Source organism: Plecotus auritus (genome assembly GCF_963455305.1).
Source record: "Plecotus auritus genome assembly, chromosome: 3".
NCBI lineage: Eukaryota > Metazoa > Chordata > Mammalia > Chiroptera > Vespertilionidae > Plecotus > Plecotus auritus.
Genome location: NC_137772.1, coordinates 15,796,871 through 15,822,008, shown reverse-complemented (window position 1 = coordinate 15,822,008; position 25,138 = coordinate 15,796,871). Strand labels below are relative to the sequence as shown.

Genomic DNA, 25,138 nt, shown 5'->3' with positions numbered 1-25,138 from the left:
GGCCTTGGGCAGATGGGGGGCTGAGGGAGGGTCCGGCTGCACCGCACACCTGCTGCCCCCCGGCAGGGCTGAAAGGACTGGAGGACTCCAGCGGGGCTGAGGGAACTGGGCGCCACCATCTTGTGGCTATGGGCGCTGCCATCTTTGTGATGGTATGATGGTCAATTTGCATATTCCCTTTTTATTAGATAGGATAGTGTAAAATGATCACCACATTAAATTACATAAAATATATTTTATTCGTAAAGCATAACTCACTTATTGCATTGAGAACATCTATGGATCCGTTACTGTTTTTTACTATTTTAACTTTAATAAACAGTTGCCATGATTACCCCAGGGAGAATTTCCTATAATACTGTCATCTCACAATCTTCTCAGTAGAGAGAGCTTTGACATGTAACTGTGCCTTTTAAAAACAGGAAGCAGCTTATTCCACTGGAAATATTAGATTGATGAGTCCATCATAGGGCAATTAAGTTCTGCCTTTCCCTAATTATTATCCATATTTTTTTTATTTCCTTTACATAACAATCCCTGACCTTTAATAGTTTTCTCCTAATCTCTGCCTCCCTATTCTTTAAGCCTAAGCACCATATATTTCATCGTCTATCACAGATTTTCCAGCAAGCCTATTATTCTTCGTCCTCCTCCTAACTATACTAAAACTGCCTTTTCCTTTATTTTTCCACACTCCTAATATATATATATATATATATATATATATATATATATATATATATATATGTATATATATATGTATATATATATATATATACATATATATATATATATATATATATATTAGGAGTATATATATATTCTTTGTATATTTATTTGGAAATAATATACAGATGGTTATTTTTAGAATAAAAGACATATTTTCTTGTCCTTCATCCAAAACTTGACTATTTACCATGGAGCAGTAAATGTCAATTCTTCAAACAGGTATGTAGGATATTTTCTGTTTTAGTTCTTTATATATTGAGAATGATCAACAGTGGTGAAAACAATGATACAGGTTTAAGAGCCAGGACTTACCTGAGGTCTTGGGAAGGTTCTGCTCTGATGTGAGGTGTCTCGACTGAGTGCCCGAATACGGCTCCTTCAGTGCCTGAGGGCAACATGAATCCCAGGTCAGTACAAGCAGGTGGACAGATACACTGTTTTTAAGTTCTGTTTTTATGGATCAGATATGCTTCCACACATGGGACAAGAGGAAATAGGAATACAGAAATTAGGAGAAAAATTGGAAAAAGAGTTCAAGGTAGCACAGGGCTGAGGACAAAGCTAAATGTCCCTGTACTGACCGCGTTTAAGATGATCTTATTTAATAAAGTTCAGACTGAGTTAGAATTATTACCCTTTTACCAAAGAACAAAGACCCATCTTCTTCTCCTCTTTTATTTCCCAGGTAAGTGAATTTGAGGGAAGAATAAGTCATAATGAAACCAAAATGTGGGGTTTGAGTCCGAGTTCATTGTTTTGCGAAATCGAATGAAGTCGAGGGATTCCAGGAGCAGGCTAGTGACCAGAGCTTCCTTTCTATGTTATAGTCAGGAGTATTTTAACATCCAAACTAATTAAGGTCTATTAGTCCATGTGTTGAGGTCCACATGGCCATAAGCCACCTGTGCACAGGATTGTGCTCCCCCACCAGAATTCATTGAGCATAAGCATGCCTTTTAATTTAGGGGGTGGAGACAGCCATGCTAGCTCCTCATTGGTCTTTTCAAAGAATTTTGCCTTAGTAACATCCTTGGGATTGGTTTATATGCCTTATTACCTGTGATTGGTTATCTGCAAGTTGTCTGTCTTAGCAACATTCATACATTCATGCCTCTCAGCGCTCCGCACCCTTCCTTCCCCACCCAGTTGGGGTGCCTTAGTATCTCTGCCTCCTTGGGTTCCCAGTTTCACTTCCTCCTCCCCTGGTCCCACTCCTATCTATCTAACTTGCTTTTGTCTCAACAATATACAGTTCTGTCTTTTTACAAACAGCAGGGCATGGATGAAAATGGGAAGAGCTTCAGTATAGTATATTATTAAATATTTAAAGGCATAGATAGGACTTATTGGGCCTTGAGCATTTCTCCCACGTAGAGCTCCCACCTTTGATGAGAGTGATCATCAAACCGCAAAGAACTGGCACCTTCCTTTGACCTTGCTGGAAGCAAGGCTCCATCTAAGACCATGAATTGCTTGAATTCGTTTTATTAGAGTTGACTTCTTATGGGGTCATAGTTAATCTGAAGAGGTCTTGCACTCTAACAATTGAAGCTTTCACTTATTGACTCCATTTGATTTTCCAGGTTCTCAGAGCTTTTCCATAATTTAACTTAGCTAAATAGAATGGTTTTCCTTTTCAAAAATTAAATGCAGAGCACATTTTTAAAAGAAAATGATGAAAAAAAAACCCCTCTTTTTTTCTTTTGTAACTTCACATAAATGTTTTATATCATTTCTTGAAGAATAAAGGTTATCTTGTTTTGGTTTAATATTCTTCAAATATCTTTGTGTAAGAATGCTACGCCTGCTCCATCAACGGCATCAACACTAGCTTAATAATACAATGCCATTGAAAAATGCAAATTTTAAACCTACAAAATGAAGCTGCTTCTGCTTATTGTGAAGAACAATATAAATGTATTGATTCAATAACCAAAGAAGAAGCTGCCACTAGGAAATTACAGCTATTGTTTAGATGCCTTGAATATAAATGGTTATTTAAGGAAATATACTAAAATCACCGGGTGACTCCTCCACATAGAACAGCAATGCAGACCTTGATCTTGAATCACAAAAGGAGAGGAAAGTTTTTTCAAAGACTACACTATGATTTCATCTATATTATGGTTCTAAGGGTCAATGTATAAGGGTCTGCTGTAGTAGATTTCTAAGATTATAGGTTTTCATTTATGAGCTAAAAATCTATTGGCATTTTTGATTTGTTACTGGCTTTCTGTGTGTTCCCCCCCCCCACCCCCCCAAAAAAGAGGCTCTGTAGGGTGTACACTGTTATATGGGCAACTATTACAAAAATGATTTCTTTAAGGAGTTTGTTCTTTTGATATTTTGTGAGATATTTATTTCTGTGAGTGAAAAATTCTTAGAGATGGGTCTTTGAAAATAAAGTGAAAATTTTAGATAAAACTTTAATTTTGTGATTGTGGTGGGGAGTGGCATTTGAAACAACATTCCAAGATATAAATTTGCATATCTCAAGGGGAGGCTCCTTTGGGATTTAAAAAATAAAATATAACTTCCAAAAGGATGCATGTGTAAACTTCAAATGTTATAAATGAGATAGCAGAAATATAACTAAAGATGAGATAGCAGAAATATAACTAAAGAACAGTAGCCATATTGCTTTTCAAATACAGAATGACACATGTAGTAATTTAGTACAGAATATATCAGTGAAAGGGAGAGTAGAATGCTATCAAAAGTATAACTTACCAAGGAAGATAAACACTGATAGAAGTCTCAATTCCAAGTATCAATACAGAACATTATTAATTATTTAAAAAATAATTCTTGGGGAAATAAATGTATAATCATACCACCTACAGGGCTAAATTAAAAAGTGAATAAAATGAAAAATAATTAGCTAAGTTCAGGCCTCCAGATAATGAGAAAATTACTCTCATTTTTTTCATTTTTCGTCCCAGAAGGAGACAAAGGGACCCAAATTATTAAGCAACAATGATAATCTTACAAGGAAATCAGTGAAGGAGAATAAAAGCCATCTGAGCCAGGCACACAACAAACTCAAAAGTAAAAAGATGCATAGCCCACAGATTGGGAAGTGTCTATTAACAGGACACAGACTTAGCAATGAAAAATATAGGCCCCCAAATTAAATTTTAATTTTAGGTAAACTTTAAATCATTTTTAGAATAAATACACAATCTTTGAAGAGAATATACTTATACTGAAATAATTTGTTGCTTATATGAAATTCAAAATTAACTCAATCATTAGTCAGCATTCATTTGGTACAAAGAGTACAGATCTGACTTATTCTCACTTTAGAAAAAGAAAGAATGTGCGATGAATCCCACCTTGTAAGCTATAGAAACCATGGAACACTAAGGAAGAGAGAAAGAAAGGACAAAAAGAAAAGAGTATAGACATTTACTAGTATGTATTTAAACTTATTGACTCATTAAACATTAGATGCTAAAGGATATTTCAGTACCTTGAAGTGAAAGTGATGTTATGAGACTTAGGGAAAACATAGACTTTTAACCGTTGTAATAATCAGGAAAAAACGAGCCCAGCAAACTTCAGGGTCAAAAAGTCCTGGACCTCATTCACATGATAATTTTTGGTTTCAAAATAAAAAAAATAAGGATGGCATAGAATGTTTTGCTAGAAAGGAGAAAGAGCATTTACGGAATGTGCTTCTACTTTATATTTAAAGACAGTTTAAGGCATAAGCTAGGATGTTACAAGTGCTCAACATAAAATATCACTCCACAAAAAATGAAAACAAATTATTAAAATTAAATGTACACATCCTTTCTTATGTGGCTATGTATACTGTAAATGCTATCCTCTAAGCTACTCATTATGAACCTCTTGGCATCCATATATCCTTAGGGAAGTCATTTGCCTCAAAACAGGCAGCGTAAGAAATGGAAGTAAAAAAAAAAACCCAACTTTTGATATTCCCAGGTTCTTCCTTAACTTTACAGTAACTGAAAAGAAGAAAGTTCTGTGAAATGCAGCATCTCTCCAGCCATCAGCTTCATGAATTCTACTGCAGTATATTTCAGACACAATTTTATGATATCGGCCTTGTGTGGGAGACTGAGGATCAGTAATACATATAGAAGCCAAGCAAGGATACCACTATGCTTTTAAATATTAGTTTTACATAAATCATCTCATTTTTTTCTCACACAACTTTTTAACATAAGTAGATAATACATTGTGTACACCTGAATAATGGGAAAGATCTTGTCAGAGAAATAAAATGCCTCATTGACGAGGCTAGAATCCCGGCCTTCAGGTTTTCTTATGTGTACACTGCTCAATTTGACATAAGCAGACATAGGAAGCAACCCTAGCTTCTTCATTCCTACCTAAGTGACCTTGAGAAGTTATTTAATATCTCCAAACCTCCATTTCCTCAGACAAAAATTAAAATAGTAATGCTAACCTACAGTTTAAGTTAGATTTTTCTTAAATAGGATGTAAATGTACCATGGTTCATTGTAAGGATTCAGTATTTCTTAATTCCCCCCTTTTATAAAAGTCAGCCACAGAAGATCTACACATTGTGTGTGCAGAGGTAATGGCCCAACGTGGGTCACTCTATCCCCAAAATGTCATAGCCTCATGCTGAATTTTGAAATCTGAAATTTAGACACTGTAAAGAGATTCTTAAATGTCAAATAGAAAATGCATTTTATTAAACGAGATGCTATTCAGTAAATTGAGGAATTCCCTGATGCAGCTGCTCAGGCATTAGATAAGATCAGTCAATGCTCAAATAAGCTCTGAGCACTCAGTGAGCTTCTTCTAAGTAAAATGCTGTATTTGGCACAATCTCACGTCTAATTGAGCTCTATCCCAATGTTGAAAATATTGAGAAAATATGCTCTGACTTTTCTGTGTGTTAGACTGATTCGTTCTCTGTGTAGATATAATAGAAATGCATCATATCAATAACTGAAGTAAGTGAAACAGTCCTGAACTCTACCAGGGTTTTACTTTCCTTTTAAAAATAAAAGCAAGAGTTAAAGGAAGGGTTGAACAAGACACCATTCCTTGAACTATTTCTCTTTTCAATGTGAAACCTTGATTGAGTTGGTAAAAATTCCAACATAGCAATTAGCTCTAAGAACTTAAGGGGAGAAATTTGAGTAATTATTAGTCACACTACCTCCCAAATCCAATCTATAAGATTGTTAGAAGACTTTAAATAATCAAAATTCAATTAACCTTAGATAGCATTTTAAATTCCCACCCTGGAATAGGGCTGAGTCCAGAGCAAATACATCTAGATCGAAGGAGCAAAAAAAAATTTCTATTTATTCATTCTCTTCAAGTTTGATCCTGTGTTATTGAATGCATACAAATTCTTTGGTACATTAAATTGAAAGTCGCTTAATAAATTATAAATCTTTTTTATTATTCTTTTTGATATCAGGGGACTTTTTCTCTCTGTAGTTGTATTTCCTAGCATTTTATCTGGCATAATATAGACATTCATTAATATGTCTATCTGATGTTGCTGAATAAGTGACTGTTTTCATCGTGTGGAAGTCAGATGAAGAACATAGTGGTAGAATACTGCCTAGGAAGGGAGCCGTCTTCAGCCTTCACTAGGGCCTCATATATGCTGTTGCAAAGGGCTTGAAAGAGGAGGTGAAGGGCAGGCACAGAATGCTTGCTGTTCTGGAGTGCTAGAATGAAGAAGAAAAAAGAGACAAGCCAAGAAGGCAGGGGACTAAAGAAACCAAGAAAGACTGGGGTACCTCCCGCTGTGGGAAAGAAAGCTAGAGAGGAGTAGAATTGACCCTGCCAGCATAATTCAGTGGTTGAACCTTGACCTATGAATCAGGAGGTTACAGTTCAATTCCTTGTCAGGGCACATGCCAGGGTTGCTGGCTGGATCCCCACTAGGGGGCATGCAGGAGGCAGCCGAGCAATAATTCTCTCTCTTCATTGATGTTTCTCTCTCTCCCTTTTCTTCCCTCTCTGAAATCAGCAAAATAAAAATCCTATATAATAAAAGGCTAATATGCAAATCGACCGAAGGAACGGCAGAATGACAGGTCGCTATGATGTGCACTGACCACCAGGGGGCAGACACTTGATGCAAGAGCTGCCCCCTGGTGGTCAGTGCACTCCCATAGGGGGAGCACCACTCAGCCAGAAGCTGGGCTCACAGCTGGTGAGAGCAGCAGTGGTGGCAGGGGAGCGGGCCTAAGCTGTCAATGGGACATGCCCCAAGGGCTCCTGGACTGCAAGAGGGCACAGGCCAGGCTGAGGGGGCCCCCTGAGTGTACAAATTTCATGCACCGGGCCTCTAGTATATTAAAAAAGAGAAATATCTAAATTCTATTTTTAAGTTTTTGTTTTGATATTTGCCAAATGAGAACCCCTCCTGACTTCAGGTTTTCAATAAAATCTACCGTGATCTATTACATTTTTGAGGTGTTTTTGTTTGTTTGAAGGGGGACAAAGAAGGGAATAAGCTTTACATACAGATCAATGCAGAACAGAAGAGACAACAGGAGAGGAATCCAAGCCCAGGAGGCTAAGGGGGTTAAGCTAACATGAGCCTTTATGTCCACTGCCCTCTGGCCATGACAATGGAGCCTTAGGCAGTATTTTAAATTCCTGCCCTAGAGGACAGATTAGGTTCAAGGGTAAATTCATCTAGTTCTCAAGGGCCAGACAGATCCCTATTTATTCCTTATTTTCAAATTTGAACCTTTGCTACTGAGTATTTCAAATTCTTTGGAAGGTTTCACACTCTGTTTTCTTTTTCCTTAATTTGAAATCTCTTTTGCCCCAAATTTAAATTGGTAAAGCCAAAGATTGGACAGGGAACACTTTCATTCTATTTCCAGATCTGCTTCTGGCTTATTCTTTGATCTTTGACAAGTATTTAAAGCCCTCTGGATGTTATTTGTAAAATTAAGCTCTGAATAATGTGATCTCTAAGGTACTTCCATTTCTAACTCACAGTTATATGAATTTTTTCAAACATGTCAAAGCATGTATACTATAACTCTCTCAATTCTCCTTAAATACAAGTGGAAATGAGATTTTCCTTACATATCCATAGAAAATTATTTGGGGGAAGGAATGGAGTAATCATATTGGCAAAAGTAAATTATTAACTGTCATTTCTTTTACTCCATTAAAATGAGTTCCTCTGAATTCTGAAAGCATCATTATCTTTTAAAATAAAAGAAGTCTTCTCCTTGTGTTATTTTAATAATCTAAATGGTTTTCTGGCTTCCAGCTAACTGCAAAATACAACCTACACATTGCTAGATTGAACCTCATCTGGACAAAAAGCTGTAATTATACCTGCATCCTGCTTTTGCTCAGCATTCAAGGCTTCTGCAATCTGATCCCATCCATCTACTTAGATTCCTTTTCCTCTGCTCATCTATGAATTCTCTTTACTAGGTTTGCCACCTGCTAAAGTAACTGTAATCCATTCATTTTCTGAGCCTATTTAGGCTTTCCTACCTGTAACACTCATTTGGAACCTATCATATCTGTTCTGAAATTTACAGTTAAAATTATGTGTTACTCCCCAAAAAAGAAAAAAAAAATCAAAGGCATAGCCCTTGTATTCCACTGAATTCTTGTGAACAACATGGTGTCTTACATAGGTGAGATAATTAATAAATATTGATAAGGGTCAATATTTTAAGGACCTTCTCTTTGAAAGCTGTTTTCTCTTGTTTCTGATTCTTGTTTGAGTAATGATACATTCATGTCCAACATACTCAGTTCAGAAACTTGAGTATACTGAGATGCTCTTTCTTGTTCAACTTCCTTATTAGTTTACCTCTTTCCATAAATTCAATATCACTTTTATTTTCTTTTAATCATTCCTCCATATCACTGCCAGATAATGTTCCAAAACACAACACTGACTGTGTAACTCTCACTAGAAATACTTCAAGTATCCAATTGTCTATAGAAGTCAAGTACAAATTCCTTGGTAGGACTTACCCCTTAGCGGCTATATGCATGTTTTACTTCAGTGACAAAACAACTCTTACAGATTTTGAAATGTTTAAGGGGTTGTCTTGAGTATTACTTCTTCTTTTTTTTTTTAATATATTTTATTGATATTTCACAGAGAAGAAGGGAGAGGGATAGAGAGCTAGAAACATCGATGAGAGAGAAACATCGATCAGCTGCCTCCTGCACACCTCCCACTGAGGATGTGCCCGCAACCAAGGTACATGCCCTTGACCGGAATCGAACCTGGGTCCTTTCAGTCCACAGGCCGACGATCTATCCACTGAGCCAAACCGGTTTCGGCAAGTATTACTTCTTCCAAGCATACTCCTCACCCCTCCTCCCTTTGGATGGTAATATCTACTCTTTCTTCAGGATCTGATTCTAGATTATTTCCTCTGTGAAACATATTATGTGCCCTTACTGCCCTTCCTCCCTCAGTCCAGCTTCTCCCGCTTCTTGAAAATTACCGGTACAGCATTTATCACAATGTGACATGAGAAAGCTTTGCTATGTGCTTTAAACACATACTTGGTAAATATGAGTTCCTTGAACTCGAGGATTTTGTCTTAATCAACGTTGTACACTTAGTGCTATTCCTTGATTCTGATACAGAGCTGAGGGTCAGTAAATAAAAGAAAGAATGGGAGTGAAAACATTATTACAAGAAGAATAATTTAAAATTATTCTATTTTATAATTTATATGCAAAACATGTTGTTTCAGTTTCCTAGAATATTTCTTTGTTTCATACTTCAACACAAATCAACTTATAAATATCCTGGGGAGATAATGTGAATTTATTGAAACTGTTATTATGAACCTATCCAATGTTAATATTTCTAGCAAAATGTGAAAAGCAATGTTGTTAAATTGTTCTCTCTGATGGAAAACAAAAACCCACCATATTGTTCATTTGAGACTGGAGAATAAACTGCCAAGATTTCCGAAAAGAAAATATTTCAAAATCTGTTTTTACTTTTCATTCAACATTTTTCATGATTATAAAAACATCCCCAGGAATTTACCCTCAGATGATGCCGATTCATGTTGTCTCCTCCACTTGTGACGGTTTCAGAAGATAAAGAGAGATAATGGGAAAGATACTTGGTGATCATATTGAAAATGCATTAGAATAAATCTATTTTCTCCAGAAATGAAGTATATTTCAAAAGTAAATCACTTGTAACTAATAAAGAAAATTAGACTTAAATTGATCAGTATTAGAAATGAAGCAGAGTCCCTTCTTGCTTATATTTTTTAACTTTCAGGTAGCTTGGATTTTACTAACATTTATGTCTCTAATTTTTAGGTTAAAAGAAGCTCTTCATTTGTTAATTTTTTCATGTTTTTTAGTAAAGAAAAATAAGTGAAAATAAATTGTTTTCAAATAGAATAAATATGTGGCTTGATAGAAACTTCTTCTAGGAAAGATACATAAATAATCCCTCTTTCCAATTCCCACCTCCAAAAACAATTATAATGGTTACACAGAGCTTTTTTCACTCCGAGGATATATATTTTCAGGAAATAATAGGTAAACCTAAGGTTTATAATCACCAAGGTTGTTCTTTTCCCCATGGCTTTAGGATCTACTAAAGGAATAAGAAGAAATACCCATCTGAGGCCTCTAGTAAATCCTAAATAAAAAAGTGCCACCCAGAACATATCTTAGGCAAACATAATCATACGGCTCTATTGTCACAAATTTATTAAAAGGCAGCTATGTTTGAGTTGAGTTATCATTACATTATAAAAATTCTAACAGAAACTGAAATATAAAAATGAAATAACTTGATAAATAAACTATACGGTTAAATTTTTTATAGACTTCATAAGAGATTAATGCATGATGAAATTTAGGAAGTTAATAAGACTGGATCCCTACATGAATTATCTTTTTACCACATTTAAATAGTCTTTTTTATATATATTTTTTAAAAATATATTTTATTGATATTTTACAGAGAGGAAGGGAGAGGGATAGAGAGCTAGAAACATCGATGAGAGAGAAACATCGATCAGCTGACTCCTGCACACCTCCCACTGGGGATGTGCCTGCAACCAAGGTACATGCCCTTGACCGGAATCGAACCCGGGACCCTTCAGTCCGCAGGCCGACGCTCTATCCACTGAGCCAAACCGGTTTCGGCTAAATAGTCTTTTTAAACTCTGATACACTTAAGCTAGTAGTGTATTTTATTCTGAGGTTTGGACATGGCACCTAACATATGGACAGTATAGCAGGCACATTTTCTGTGTAACCCTTTCCTTCATTAACATCATCATCATATGCAATATCAGCTTTTGTGACCCTTGTGGAAATTCAGTTATCTAAAAATCTGGCAGTTGCACATAAACTCAGATGTATTAGGGAAAATTAATGAATACCTTGATCCAGCCTTTTTTTTTTTTTGTCTTATTTTTTCTGCAGTTCTTCACCCCTATATCGATTTCTGAAGAGAAGTAAGATGGGCTTTCTACTGCTGTTAATCACCGGGGGGAAGACTGCATTTCCAATGGGCGCACGATGCTGCTCATTACCAAGTGGAACGCACAGGAATAAAGCTCATCTCAGCAGCACTTTTATTTCTTAATGGTTCTTTCCCTTTAGGACTTTTCATACATTGCCATCAAAATGATTTCTATGGAAATAAAAGTCAGTAGGGAAGATGTCCAAAGAGATGGTACCTGATTGTCATCAGTAGCTTCAGATATTACATTTGTTTAGTGATTTATCTGAGACTTTCTACAATATATTTTTCACGGTGAAAAAAATAAAAAAAATTATATGTTAAAAAGATACTAATTATATGAGTAGTTTTATAAGTTTGAGCTATATGATAATCTATACACATTGCCATGGGAACACAGCTAAGACTTTTAACATGGAATCTCACTAAACACAATTCAGTGAGACTTTTCTCATTTCCAGGTATCTAACTGATTCTAAAAGATTTATGGGGTCACCTGTCATGTTTGGAGTATCTTTGAAGATGTGGACAGTCAGAAACTGGAATCTTTGTACATTCAACTTACCCTAATATATATTATTTCACTTATTTAGTAATAAATTCAGGTAAAAAATAAGTCTCCTCTAGTAACAGGATAGTGTGGCATCCATAATAGCATCCACGTGGGAACAGGCAGGTACACAGACATCAGGAAGCACACGTGTTAATGCTGAAATAAATTCCCTTCATCCTTTTGCTTCTATGAGATACATTCTTTTTACCTCTTGATGTTCTAGATTGTTCCTGTAAATTCCCTGTGTTCTAATAGATAAACAAAGAGAGCTTCATTTATTAATGATTATTTTCTACCCATAATAGGGTTGGGAACATGAATTTTAATTAATTGAAAGAAGTGGCTGGTTTTTACTAGAACTATCCACTGTTTTCTTCTATAATGAAGTTTCTTCACCAAGAACACTCATGGCATTTCCAGTCATGATGCCATGAACATCTTCACATTATGGTTAGAGCAATTATAATAGCCATTAAAGCTTTGTACAATGCAGGGATCTTAAAAACTCTTGTGCTATTATGTCACCCTGTAACTTATGGATGTGGTTATTTATGCACCACACCCAACTATTTTTAAAGATGGTGGCACTCTGAGCTACAAAATAATGTTTTAGAGTTTTCCTTAACCTTTTGATATAAATGGTTCTGTGCTGGGAAATCATGGGTAATATATAACAAAATAATCAAGATTGTACTTTCACATTTCTGGAATCCCCTGATATGCTCTGCAAATATCTCACCATGGACTGGTTAAGCAGGTATGCAGTATTTTCAATGTAAATTGTTGACTTCTTTCCTAGGAAGCATGAGTTGTGACACGAACTTATACATCTGTGTGTGTGTGTGTGTGTGTGTTTGTGTGTGTGTGTGTGTGTGTGTGTGTGTGTGTGTGTGTGTGTGTGTGTGTAGAGGTGATGGTATCTTTCTGGGTAGTACTAAATTCAGATGTTTTTGTTTGTAAGTACCGACAATATTCTCTCCTCCAAATTCCAATCTAATAGAAACTTATCTAGAGAATTATCAAGATTATTTCCATTGCCAAATTAGGCAGGGTCTGTATAAGATAAGAGTTTAAAGGCTTACATGTATTCATGGGTATAGGTACGAAATCCCAAAGAAATAGTATCATGATTCAACGAACAATAATTTAAGAAATATTGGAACTATTTGCTTAGGATTTATCATAGGAATATAAATTTGGTTTAACAGTAGAAAATTAATAAATTCTCCATAATAATGCATTAATGGAGAACACTACTTAGTCATATCAAAAGATGTAGACAGGTCATTCCAGAGCTTCAAGACTGTTTCATGATTAACAATAACAACAATAATTATCACCTTTTAGAAAAGTAGGAATGAAAGTGAATTTCTTCCCACCTATATATATAATCTACAACAAAACCTACAGCATCCTCAAAGTATTGGTGATGTGTTAAAACATTTCACTTAAGAACAGCAACAGTACAAAGGTTCTGTGTGATTTACCTTGTGACTAGAATTACTACTTCAATTCAACTCTCAACTATAGTTGTTGTCTTACTATGTGGTAGTAAGGGAAGGAAAAATGTAGAGATATGAAAAACAAATTTATTAGGGAAGTAGTAAAAAAATCTTCATGCTTTCCATATAAAATATGGTTTTCTTCATAGAGAACCTAAAAGAACTTACAGATAAATTAATAAAATTAGTAAGAGAATTGCTTTGACTTAAATTTAATAAAAGTTATGTGCCCTTTCTAGATTGATTTATTAATTTTAATTAAAGACATTAAAGAAAATTTAAATATAATGGGAGTATAAGTGATCATAAATAAGATCTAACCTAAAATTGTTAATTTTTTGAAAACTTAGATTAATGCAATCCCAGGTAATCAATAATATTTTCATTGAAACTGACAAGCAGATTCTAAATCTATATAGAAGAGTACTGGACCAAAAATAATAAGGCAATTTTGAATCCTTTCAAAATTCCAAGTGGGCAGATTTCCCCTACCAGATAACAAAACTTATAAAATCATAGTGTGGCTGTGAACTAGAGTTAGTGAAATAGACCAATAGAATAAAAGAAGGCCCCAGAAACAGACCAGTCTTACATCCATATGGAACCTGGATTTATGATAGTCACTACTGAATATAAATGGCAAACAATAAATGATGGGAAAAATCAAATTGTATTTACCACTATACAAATATCAATTTCAGATGGCTTAAAACTGTGAAGGGTAAAATTATAAATATGTGAAAGACAATATAGAAGAATATCTTGTTGACTTCAAATTAGAGGAGTTCTCATATAGTAAAAAAATGACAAATTTTATATACAGAAATCAAGAATTTTTGCTCAACAAAGGACAACATAAGTTAAAAGGCAAAACTTTGACCTTGGAGAAGATATTTGTAACACATAAAACTGACAAAGACTGATTTCCTAATATATAAAGAACTCTTAAAAGTAATAAGGCCCTAACCGGTTTGGCTCAGTGGATAGAATGTCGGCCTGCGGACTGAAGGGTCCCAGGTTCGTTTCCTGTCAAGGGCATGTACCTGGGTTGTGGGCACATCCCCAGTAGGGGGAGTGCAGGAGGCAGCTGATCGATGTCTCTCTCTCTCATCGATGTTTCTAACTTTCTATCCCTCTCTCTTCCTCTCTGTAAAAAATCAATAAAATATATTTTTTAAAAAAGTAATAAGAAAAAGATAAAACAAAAAATAATTAAGAACTTCAAGAGACACCTCACAAAAGGACTATGAGTAGCCAATAACCATCTAAAAAAACACCTCAATTTCTTAGTAATCAAAATAAAGCAAATTAAACCTCATAATGTGGTAACAAGTTAAACACTAGTTTTACAGAGACTTTAATATCAAAACCATATTTCTAATGAAAAGGTAAGGATAAATTCTTAAGATAAATATACAAAGCTTTGAGAAAACAATTGATACATTTGACTATTAATATAACATTTTTCTTAACAATAAAAGGCACCATTAGCAAGGTTAAAATCCAAAACCAAATATGTACACATACTATACAGCAAATATAAATGACAAACAAATACCTGCATAAAATATAAGAAACTCCTGCATATCAATAAGAAAACCACAAACAACTCATTTTTAAAAAAGACCAAAAATGTGAATAGGCAATTCACAGAAAAAGAGACCTGGATAGCCAATATGATAATTAAAAACAAACAGACAAACAAAAAACACAAGAGCTCTGCACCACTACAAATTCTGGCATTACAAATAAACAAACCAAAAGAAAAAACAGAAAACAAAAAACATTTAATTTCATTCAAATCTTTTCTAGAGTCCAGGATGTTAGAAAAGTCAACCTGTCATGCTGGTTTGTATCACCTTCATGGCTGAGATAAAGTGCTGTTCACCATCGTCCACTTTAGGTGCCATTAGTGGGAGTTTTGAAAGCTACTTCAACTTGAAAGTAGTGTGAAACATATAAAAAGGTCATTTTTCATCGAACAAAAAACCCATTTTTAGAAGTAGTCAACTGTTTATGATAGCTGTATTAAAATGACATGTATGTTTTACCAAATTTCCATGCTTATTTCAAAATATAAATATTTTGTTTTTTTCACTGTTGTTAAGGTGACTAAAATTCTACATAAATAAGAAAATAGAATTCAGGCTCAAAGTTTGAATACTTAAAGTTTCCTATTTAAATTATTGTGCAGAAATATTTACTTCTTCAGTTCACTACACAAAGTATCAGAAAGTCTATAGTTTTTCTATTAGAATAACAGAGAGGACACATGATATCATAGAAAAATTGAGTTCCAGGTCAACTTTTTGTTTTACTAGCAAGGTGGCAATGAATAAGTCATTTAGATATTTGAAATCTTAATTTTCTTATATGTAAAATTAAAATCTATGTGTTCTCGTCTCCTCATAGGACTGTGTAAGATTTTTTTTTAAAGATTACTATCTATACCTATCATATCATCTATCTACCTATCATCTATCTATCTATCTATCTATCTATCTATCTATCTATCTATCATTGTCTATCTACATATATCTACATACTACACACTACACAATAATGTGTACTTGATGATTGTTTAGCATTACTGATATGTGTAAAGTCAATTTAAAGACTTAGTGATCTGTGGTGGTTCAGCAACATGGGAATTTTCATTTACTTCTTATGAGAGGGCAAAATAATGAATTTTTTCTGGGGTCCTTATACTTTGTACAAATAATTCAATTTCAAGGAAATTATCCTAAAGGGGTTGATATTTATGTGCACAAAAAAGTTAGTAACTACAAAGAAGTTGATGAAAGCTCTGTTTAGGTTTATTAGATATAAATCAAAGGTCCCACAATAGAGAATTAATAAACTATTATGGTTCAACAACACTTTTAGCCATTTAAAATATTACCAACACTTCTAAATGGCATAATTAAAAATTAGTATCAATATATGCATAAATATCTATGTTGTTAAAGAGTCTCATAAAATATTAGCTGGTCAAAATGCCATTTGGCAGCCTTCTTTGCAATTGTAGTCACCTTTATTTTTCTCTCCCCTTGTTTTTAGTCTCTTTTTTTTTCCTTCATCCCTATTAGAAACTCAGTTATTGCTTGAAACATTATCTCATCTTAAAGTTTTCTATTTAACACATAAAAGAGCTTTTACTAAAAAGTGAGCCAGGTACCTGAACAAAACACAATTCTTCTTCAAAAGTAGCAGTATCTCAATGAGATGCCAACTTAAATAAAATATTTTGTTATCTACTTTAGAGATAAAGTGACTTTTTAAGTTAATCTTGTCTAAAGATGAAATCAGATTGTCTTGAGAGGTTATGAGATTTTGGTTACCAAGAGTTGAAAGAGAGAATGACTGACCACATTACAAAGATAAAATAAAGATGATTCAAATGTGGTTGAAAAGGGGAGTAATTAACATTGAAGACAGTTTTAAAGCTGAGTTTCCATGATAACTATGTTACCTGTTAAAATAGTGGGGAAAAGTAGACTTACAGTTTTAATACAAATAAATACAATAATTCACAAATAATAATACAAGAATAAACTGTTTCATGTACTCACAACTGTAAACCTCCTTTTGCTCATCCCTAAACAGCAAAGGAGTGATGAGTAAATAGATTGGTTACTGAAAGCTTATTCTAATCCACTTGTTTTAAGGACCAAACAACCAGGATAATTATCAACAATCACCAAATAATAATTCACTTGATTCTCAATTATAAAATTTAAAGAGGCCATGCAATGAAACGTAAGTTATTTGCAAAGTTCATATGGGTTTTGTATTGGTATATGGGGAAAGTAGTGATGTTAAAGGCTTGTAGGTTAAATAAGAAACTGATCCTATAAATGAGTATTGTAGCTGATATTGAACTATTGGCACCATTTATCTATATATACATATATATAAAAGGCTAAAATGCTAAGTGTCCATGAAACTGTCTGACTGCTCACTATGACGCACACTGACCACCAGGGGGCAGACACTCAACACAGGAGCTGCTGTGACATGCACTGGCCATTTACAAATAAACGGCACTGCAGACCTGGAGCCAACAAAGCAACACTTGGCTTCCCACAAGTGGGACACAGACCCTGCCACAACCCCAGAGCAACACCCCACCAAATCGCAGCCAACACTGCCAAGAACCCATGGTGCAAAATGCGGCCCACAGTCCAGCCCAGCCCGGAAGCGGTTCGCTGTGGGCACTGGGTAATGACGTCACGTAGCAATGCCCAGCTTCTTCTCCCTAGCGACTAGCCTCCGTGGAGTTTCTTCAGCCCAGGAGCATGACTTGCTTTATAGCCAGGTGCAAACATTTTGCACTTTAACCAAATGTCTGTGAAGCGTTTCATGTGCCTCATCTCATTTGATCCTCACAGAAGTCCTGGAGTAGGTAGATAAGTGACTTGGTAGAATCCTATTTTCTTTTCATTAGCAGGAAAATGGAGATTTAGAAAGTTTAGAAACTTGACCTGACTGTAAAGAAGTAAGAAATGGTGGAACTTGAAAATGATTTCAGGTTTTCTCACTGCACAGAATGTAGTAAAACACTGCTGCAATTAAATACGTTACCCTTTGTTCTCCCTGCGTGATCTACAATAACAATCTGCTGTGTTGCTGACAATTACCTGAAAGAGAAGTTGGGGTGCTTCACTGGGCTGGAAAAAGTTTAGTTAAATCAGAAAGCAGGTCTAATAAAGCAAGTTTATTCTTTATCTATAAGAGGCTAAGTTGACTCGCGCATGAGCGATACATATAAAGCTCCCGCTGGTGCGAATCGCATGCCTATGTTTCAATCAATCATTGTTGATCGTGCATTTGGTTGACACTTCTATTATAGAGAAAGGGTGAATAGCGATATTAAAATATTTCTTCTAATTAATTCCCTTTCAATGTGCACGAATCTGTGCACCAGGCCTCTAGTAATTACAATAACATAATCCTTAAACATCTTCCTTCCCATGTCACAGGATTCATAGCTCATGTTCAGAGCCATGATCAAAATGAATATATTTTATTTTCTTAATAAGATGGGCAAATTTCCTTGGCTCATATCTGGTTTCAGGCACAGATGTGGACACCTCAGGCTCCTATGCACAACATTCCATTTCAAGCATGTGCTGAGCCTCTCTCTGCTTCCCAGAGCCCCAGAAAGCATGCTCAGCACAAGCAGCACCCAAGAATCACCCCCAAAATGCCTTGCCAGGGAGTTAGCACCCCTGAGAAAACCTTCGACCAATGAGGCAACAAACTAATGAATACATGCACCAGCCTCATGCCTTTCAGATGGACAATTACGAGAGGCAGTTGGGAAATTCTCTTTTTGCGTTGGCCACATTTTGAGAAGAAAAATACTTGGCCCTGATTTCCAGTCATTTGTATAGTCTTCTCTTGCACATAACATGGCTGATTCTTAGATTAACCTTGTGAGGAGGTCAGAAACTAACCAAGGAAGAGAGATAGCACTATTCCTTCTATTCCCCCCTCCTCCTAAAGATAATGATAATCATGGCTGGCATTTTTTGAACAGTTACACTAATTCAGTCATGCATTAAGCACTGAAAAATCATTTCAAAAAGCGTAATTTTCACAATAAAACTCTGAGACCAATTTAAAAAATAATGTCCCCATTTTACAGTCGATGAAATGAAAGCACACAGGGCACAAGTAGCTTGTCCAAAAGTATTTAGCATTTAGATGACCCAGAGTTAAAAGAAGGATGAACTAATTATGCCCTTAGTACAAATGCACTTATGTCTAGTTTTGTGTTTCTTCTCACTGCCAATTCTGAATTCAAGAAATTAGGAAACCTTTGTTTACTTTTCCGATCTTCCAGGAACTCTCAATTTAGTGAGTAAAAATGTTTGATGAAATTGATCAATCATACTTAGTGTGGTAGCAGAATGATTCTTTTCCTATCCTGGCCCCACCCCAAAATCCACATCCTAATCTCTGGAATCCGTGACTGTGTTTCCTTAAAAGCAAAGGCGAATTTTGATGACAAATGGAAGATTGCTGCTTCGATTACTTTAAAGCAGGGAAATTGTCCTAAGTTTTCCAGGAGGGTCCAAGAACAAAAAAATGACAAGGATCATTGGAAATAAAAGAGGGAGGTGAAAATGAAGAGTCAGCGACGGGAAAGCATGAGGAAGACTTGGCCTGCTATGGCTGGCTTTGAAGCAGAAGTCAGCACCTGGAGCCAAGGAATGCAAATGGCCTCTAGAAGGGGGAAAGGCAGGACAATGGATTCTCCTAGGAAAGAGCACAGCCCAGCAGACACTTGATTTTAGCCCAGTGAGAGCCTTTTCAGACTGCTAACCTCCAGAACTGAGGATAATAAGTTTTTGTTGTCTCTAAGCCGCTAAGATTGTGGTAATTACTATCATAGCAGCAATAGAAATTAATGCAATTAATAGTAATTGGAAAATGTAGGCAACCCATTCAAGCTTGCAATATCTTTTCCCTTTCTTCTTTCCTATCTCTCTTCTTCCCTCTCTACCTTTATAGTGAAACTAGAGGCCCGAAATTCTTGCAAAGGGCTCGGCTCTCACAGCCGCGGAGGCTTGCCTCAGCCCTTGCAGCCCTGGCCTCATGGGGAAGGTTCATCAGCTGTCCAGCCTAATTAGCATATTATGCTTTTATTATTATAGTTTAAATATTGTCCTGGTTATAATTTATATCAAGGGTGGGGAACATCCAGCCCTTGGACCATAGAAGGCCTGCAAAATCAGTTGGTCTGGTTCATAAGGTGAGTTAATTAAATGTCTGACCAAATATAGCAGGCTAATTTTTAAGTTGATAATATTGTATGGCTTGCGAATGATGTTATAAATATTCAAATGGCCCTTGGCAGAAAAAAGGTTCCCCACCCCTGATTTATATGAACACAGAATTTATCCACTTATGTAAAGCACACACAGAAAACTCCAGAGTGAAATTAGAAATAAAATTCATTTTGACATACTTTAGACAATCCTTTTGAAGATAAAGGTCAGTCTGATGAATGAATACACAGTGGATTTAAAACTAAAATTTGTTCTTCCTCAAATTTCAATAGGCCTTTAAAATTACAGACCAAGATTATATTACTGTTTCTCCAAAGTGATTATAACATCAATTATTCATCTCAATCTTTTCCCTTGACATTGTTAGGCATATCTTAAGCTTTCAATTTACATAGCTACATGAAGACAGAGAGGTTATTCCGGGAGCTCTCTATGATTTAGTGGAGAAAGTCAGAAAGATAGCATTTAAGTATGCTCGTTCCTCTTCACCTCGAACTTTTTCCAGACTACTAAATAAATCTGCTTGAAATAATGACCTCGCTACTAAATAAATCAGATCCCAGGAGCTCTACTTCTTGTTATAGAAGTTCTTATTCGGGATCTGAATGTATTACAGACACATGCATGTATCGATGCAGATAAAGCAGAAATGAGACTTGGCTATTCAGAGCTGGCATTCTGTGCAAATCACTTAACCTTGAGACTCAGTTTGCAAAATGAAGACAATAATACACATCACCGTAAGGAGTGAGGAGTAAACAAATTAATGTAAATGACTGTGGTTTGTCAATAGCAAAAGTTATACCTATATGTTATTAATGTTCTTATTTTGATAGTTGTGATGCTTTACTTTATTGCTCTAAAATTTAATATATAATACATTTTCTACATTTAATTTTTGTTTTAATTTCCCTTCTTGTGACCTTATATCATTTTTCACTTAACTACCTCTGAAAGACCTACATTGGATTGAATACTATTCAGTATTACATAAAATGTTCCATATTATATTGTATATTATTATGTGTATATGCGAGATAAATGATAAACAATTAAATTTAGAAGGACTTTACAACAAGTGCTACAAGAGGAAGAATGTTGTTTTATTAAAACATAACATTAAACTCTTTATAATGGTTATAATAACAATAATTATTTCCTACATTTATTGACCACTTACTATGTGTCAGATATCAGGCTTTTACATGATTCAGTTCAAATTAATTAAATGCTATTTCTTATATCCTTGTTTTATAGATGAGGAGCTGGTGACTTCAAAGCCTATCAATTATGTTGCCCATAATTACTCTTCTAGAAAGCAGAAGAGTTGCAATGCCAGAGGCATTGCTTACAATCACTACCCCTTGAAGCCCTTCGGTAATTAGTGCCCAGCCTGTTCCTCTCCAAACCCTCTCCTCCTTTCCCATCTGACCCTTCAAAACGGCTAGTTTGTGCCCTGGCTGGCAATCTTCAGTGGTGAGAGCACTGGCTGTGTACTGAAGGGCTGCAGGATCAATTCTTGGTCAAGGGCATGTACCTGGGTTGCAGGTTCCATCCCCTGCCCCTGTAGGGGCACGTGGGGGAAGCAAATAATAAATGGGTCTCTCTCACATCAATGTTTTTCTCTCACTCCTCTCTTCCCCTCCCTCTCTCCCTTCCACTCTCTCTAAAAATCAATGGAAAAATATCCTTGGGTGAGAAAATAACAACAACAACAAAACAATAAAAACACATAGCTAGATTGTCATGAAACTAAATATATTTATATTTGTATTTATATTCAGTGACAGGTTATCATGGTCCAGAACTGATATTGTTGAATAAATCTCTTACAGCTAGTTTTAGTGGGCCAAAATTTAAAACTTTTTCTTAGCATCTTTCATCATAACTAACAAAATATAATTGCTAATTAGTCATTACTTTACAAATTGGGGATTGAATCTATAATAATAAAAAAGTATTGTTGTATATTTATGTGTATGTGTGTGTGTGTATATATATATATATATATATATATATATATATATATATATATATATATATATATTTTTTTTTTTAGAGGCCTGGTGCATGAAATTTGTGCATGAGAGGGTGTCCCTCAGCTCAGCCTGCACCCTCTCCAATCTGGGACTCCTTGAGGGATGTCTGACTGCCCGTCGGACATCCCTCTCACAATCCAGGACTGCTGGCTCCCAACCGCTTGCCTGCCTCAGCCTGATTGCCCCTAGCCACTTCTACCTGCCAGCCTGATCACCCCCTAACCACTCCCCTGCCAGCCTGATTGATGTCTAACTGCTCCCCGGCCAGCCTGATTGCCCCTAACAGCTCTCCCCTGCTGGCCTGGTCACCCCTAACTGCCCTCCCCTGCCAGTCAGGTCACCCCTAACTGTCCTCCCCTGCTGGCCTGATCGCCCCAACTGCCCTCCCCTGAAGACCTGGTCTCCTCCAACTGCCCTCCTCTGCCAGCCCGGTCAGCCCTAACTGTCCCCCCTGCTGGCCTGACCGCCCACAACTGCCTTCCCCGGCAGGCCTGGTCCCCCCAACTGCCCTCCCCTGCAGGCCTGATCCCCTGAAATGCTCTACCCTGCAGGCCTGCCCCCCACAACTGCCCTCTCCTGCTGGCCTGGTTCCCCTCAACTGCCCTCTCCTGCTGACCTGATCTCTCCCAACTGCCCTCCTCTGCCAGCCTGGTCACCCCTAACTGCCCTCCCCTGCAGGCCTGGGTCCCCCCCAAACTGCCCTCCCTGCAGGCCATCTTGTGGTGGCCATCTTGTGTCCACATGGGGGCAACCATCTTTGACCATATGAGGGCATCCATCTTGTGTCTTGGAGTGACGGTCAATTCACATATTACTCTTTTATTAGATAGGCTATATATCATTTATTTATTTATTTAGCTTATAACTTCATTTGTACATTTTTCTATTATTTTTCAACAATTTTGATGGACACTTTTGTTATTTAAAGAATGCCACTTTTCATCATGACCTCTGAAATGTGCAACTATTTATGTAACTTTGAAGTAATAATTAGTACTTTTCCTTGATTGAATTTTTATTTAATTCACGAGCAATATAAAAGTAATTATAGACTCCATATGTTCTGTGGCATGTTCATGACTTTTGATGGCTTTTATATACCTATTCTATCACAAAACACATATAAGTAATGCTAAATATTATTTACAAGAAAACAATGTAAACAATCCTTAATCTTGGAATAGACTGGCCAGAACCTCATAAGATCTGAGCATCTTAGTTTTTTCAAAATATTTGCTTGAAAAATATCTCTTTCCTCCATTGCACTATTCGTATTCAAATAGTATTGGAATCTGTAGCCACTATCATAAGGCTTAAAAAAGAAATAAAATCATCTCTATTTGCATATGACATGATTATTTACATAAGAAATCCCCTAAATCTACACAATTTTCTGTAAATACTGAGTTCAATAAAGTCATATGATACAAGAATATAAGATCAATACATGAAAAAGATCAATCAAATGTTATATGTTAACAATGAACATACAGAAAATAAAAGAAAAACAATTATACTAATTATAATTACTTGGAAGGAAGTGAAAAGTTATCAAAATATGTACAGAATGTGTATGCTGAAAATGACAAAAAATGTTCATGAAAGAATTTAAAACCTAAAAAAAATTGAGAGACATAACATTTCATAACTGGAAGACTCAATTACAGAAAAGATGTCAATTCTCCTAAAATTATGTGTGGGTTTAATGCAATTTCTATCAAAATCCAATCAAGAATTTAAACATAGAAATATACATTATGAAATTTATATGTAAAAGCAACGGTTCTAGAATAGAAAAACCAATGTTAAAAATGAATAAGTTTAAAGGATTCTCTTTACCCAATATTACGGCCTACTTTATAACTACACTAATTAAGATATTATGATATTGTCCGACAGTAACCCCAAACAATGTAAAAGAATAGAGAATTTAGAAAGAAACACAAATATGCCTAATTGATTTTTTACCAAGGTGTAACAGGAATTCAGTCAAGGAAGGGAATGAATGCATTGGAGCAATAAAATATTTATAGGCAACACACACACACACACACACACACACACACACACACAACACACACAGAGAAAAGAAAATTAACCTAAATTTACATCTTATTCAAAAATTAATTCAAATGCATCATAGATTTTAATGTACAATGCAAAATTATAAAACTTTTAAAGAGAAATAAAATAAAATATGTGATATGTAGGCTTTGCAATAACAACAGCATGATCCACAAAATTAAGAACAAATGGTACCTCATCAAAATTTAAAAATTTGGGGCTAGAAGGGATTAATGGCAGGGAGGGAAGAAGGGGGCATATGTAATGCTTTCAACAATAAAGATTAAAATAATTTTAAAATTTGCTCCATTAGAGACCCTGTTAAGAGGATAAAAAGACAAGCTACCGAGATGGAGCACATATTTGCAAACCATATATCCAACAAAGGACTAGTTTCCGGAATATATAAAGAACTCTCAAAACAATAGTAAATAAAAAAATACATACATCCAACTGGAAAATGCATAGACATTTTGCTGAAGTAGGTGTATGGATGAAAAAATAGACCCATGGAAGGATGATGTTCAACATCATTAGGCATCAGGGAAGTGCAAATTAACGTATAATGAGCCCTGGCTGGTTTGGCTCGGTGGATAGAGCTCAGCCTGCAGACTGAAGGGTCCCAGGTTCAATTCTGGTCAAGGGCACATGCCCAGTTTGTGGGCTTGATCCCCAGTGCGGGGTGTGCAGGAGGTAGCCAATCAATGATTCTCTCTCATCATTGATGTTTATATCTCTCTCTCCCTCTTCCTTCCTCTCTGAAATCAATAAAAATATATTTAAAAATGCATAATGAAATATAATTTCACAGTAATCACCATACTAATACGCAGATTTTAGATTAAAACACCCAATGATAACACCAAAGCAGGAGAGGATCCAGAGAAACTGAATAACTCACACATTACTAGAAAAATTATAAAATGCCACACCCACTCTATAAAATAGTTTGGCAGTTTCTTGTGAAACTAAACATATATCTGCCA

At 35.7% G+C, this 25,138-nt stretch overlaps 1 protein-coding gene across 3 annotated transcripts in view; it reads right to left on the bottom strand.

Annotated features, from left to right (window-relative positions):
- The window catches only part of SGCZ (sarcoglycan zeta), a gene marked incomplete at its 3' end in the record, with an annotated part of 649,851 nt that overhangs the window by 18,841 nt on the left and 605,872 nt on the right, over positions 1 to 25,138 (bottom strand). For all 3 annotated transcript variants that reach the window (XM_080660708.1, XM_080660710.1, XM_080660709.1), the window contains one exon: positions 1,042 to 1,114. In XM_080660708.1, coding sequence (XP_080516834.1) covers positions 1,042 to 1,114 — 73 coding nt within the window. The remainder of the gene's footprint in view (positions 1 to 1,041; positions 1,115 to 25,138) is intronic.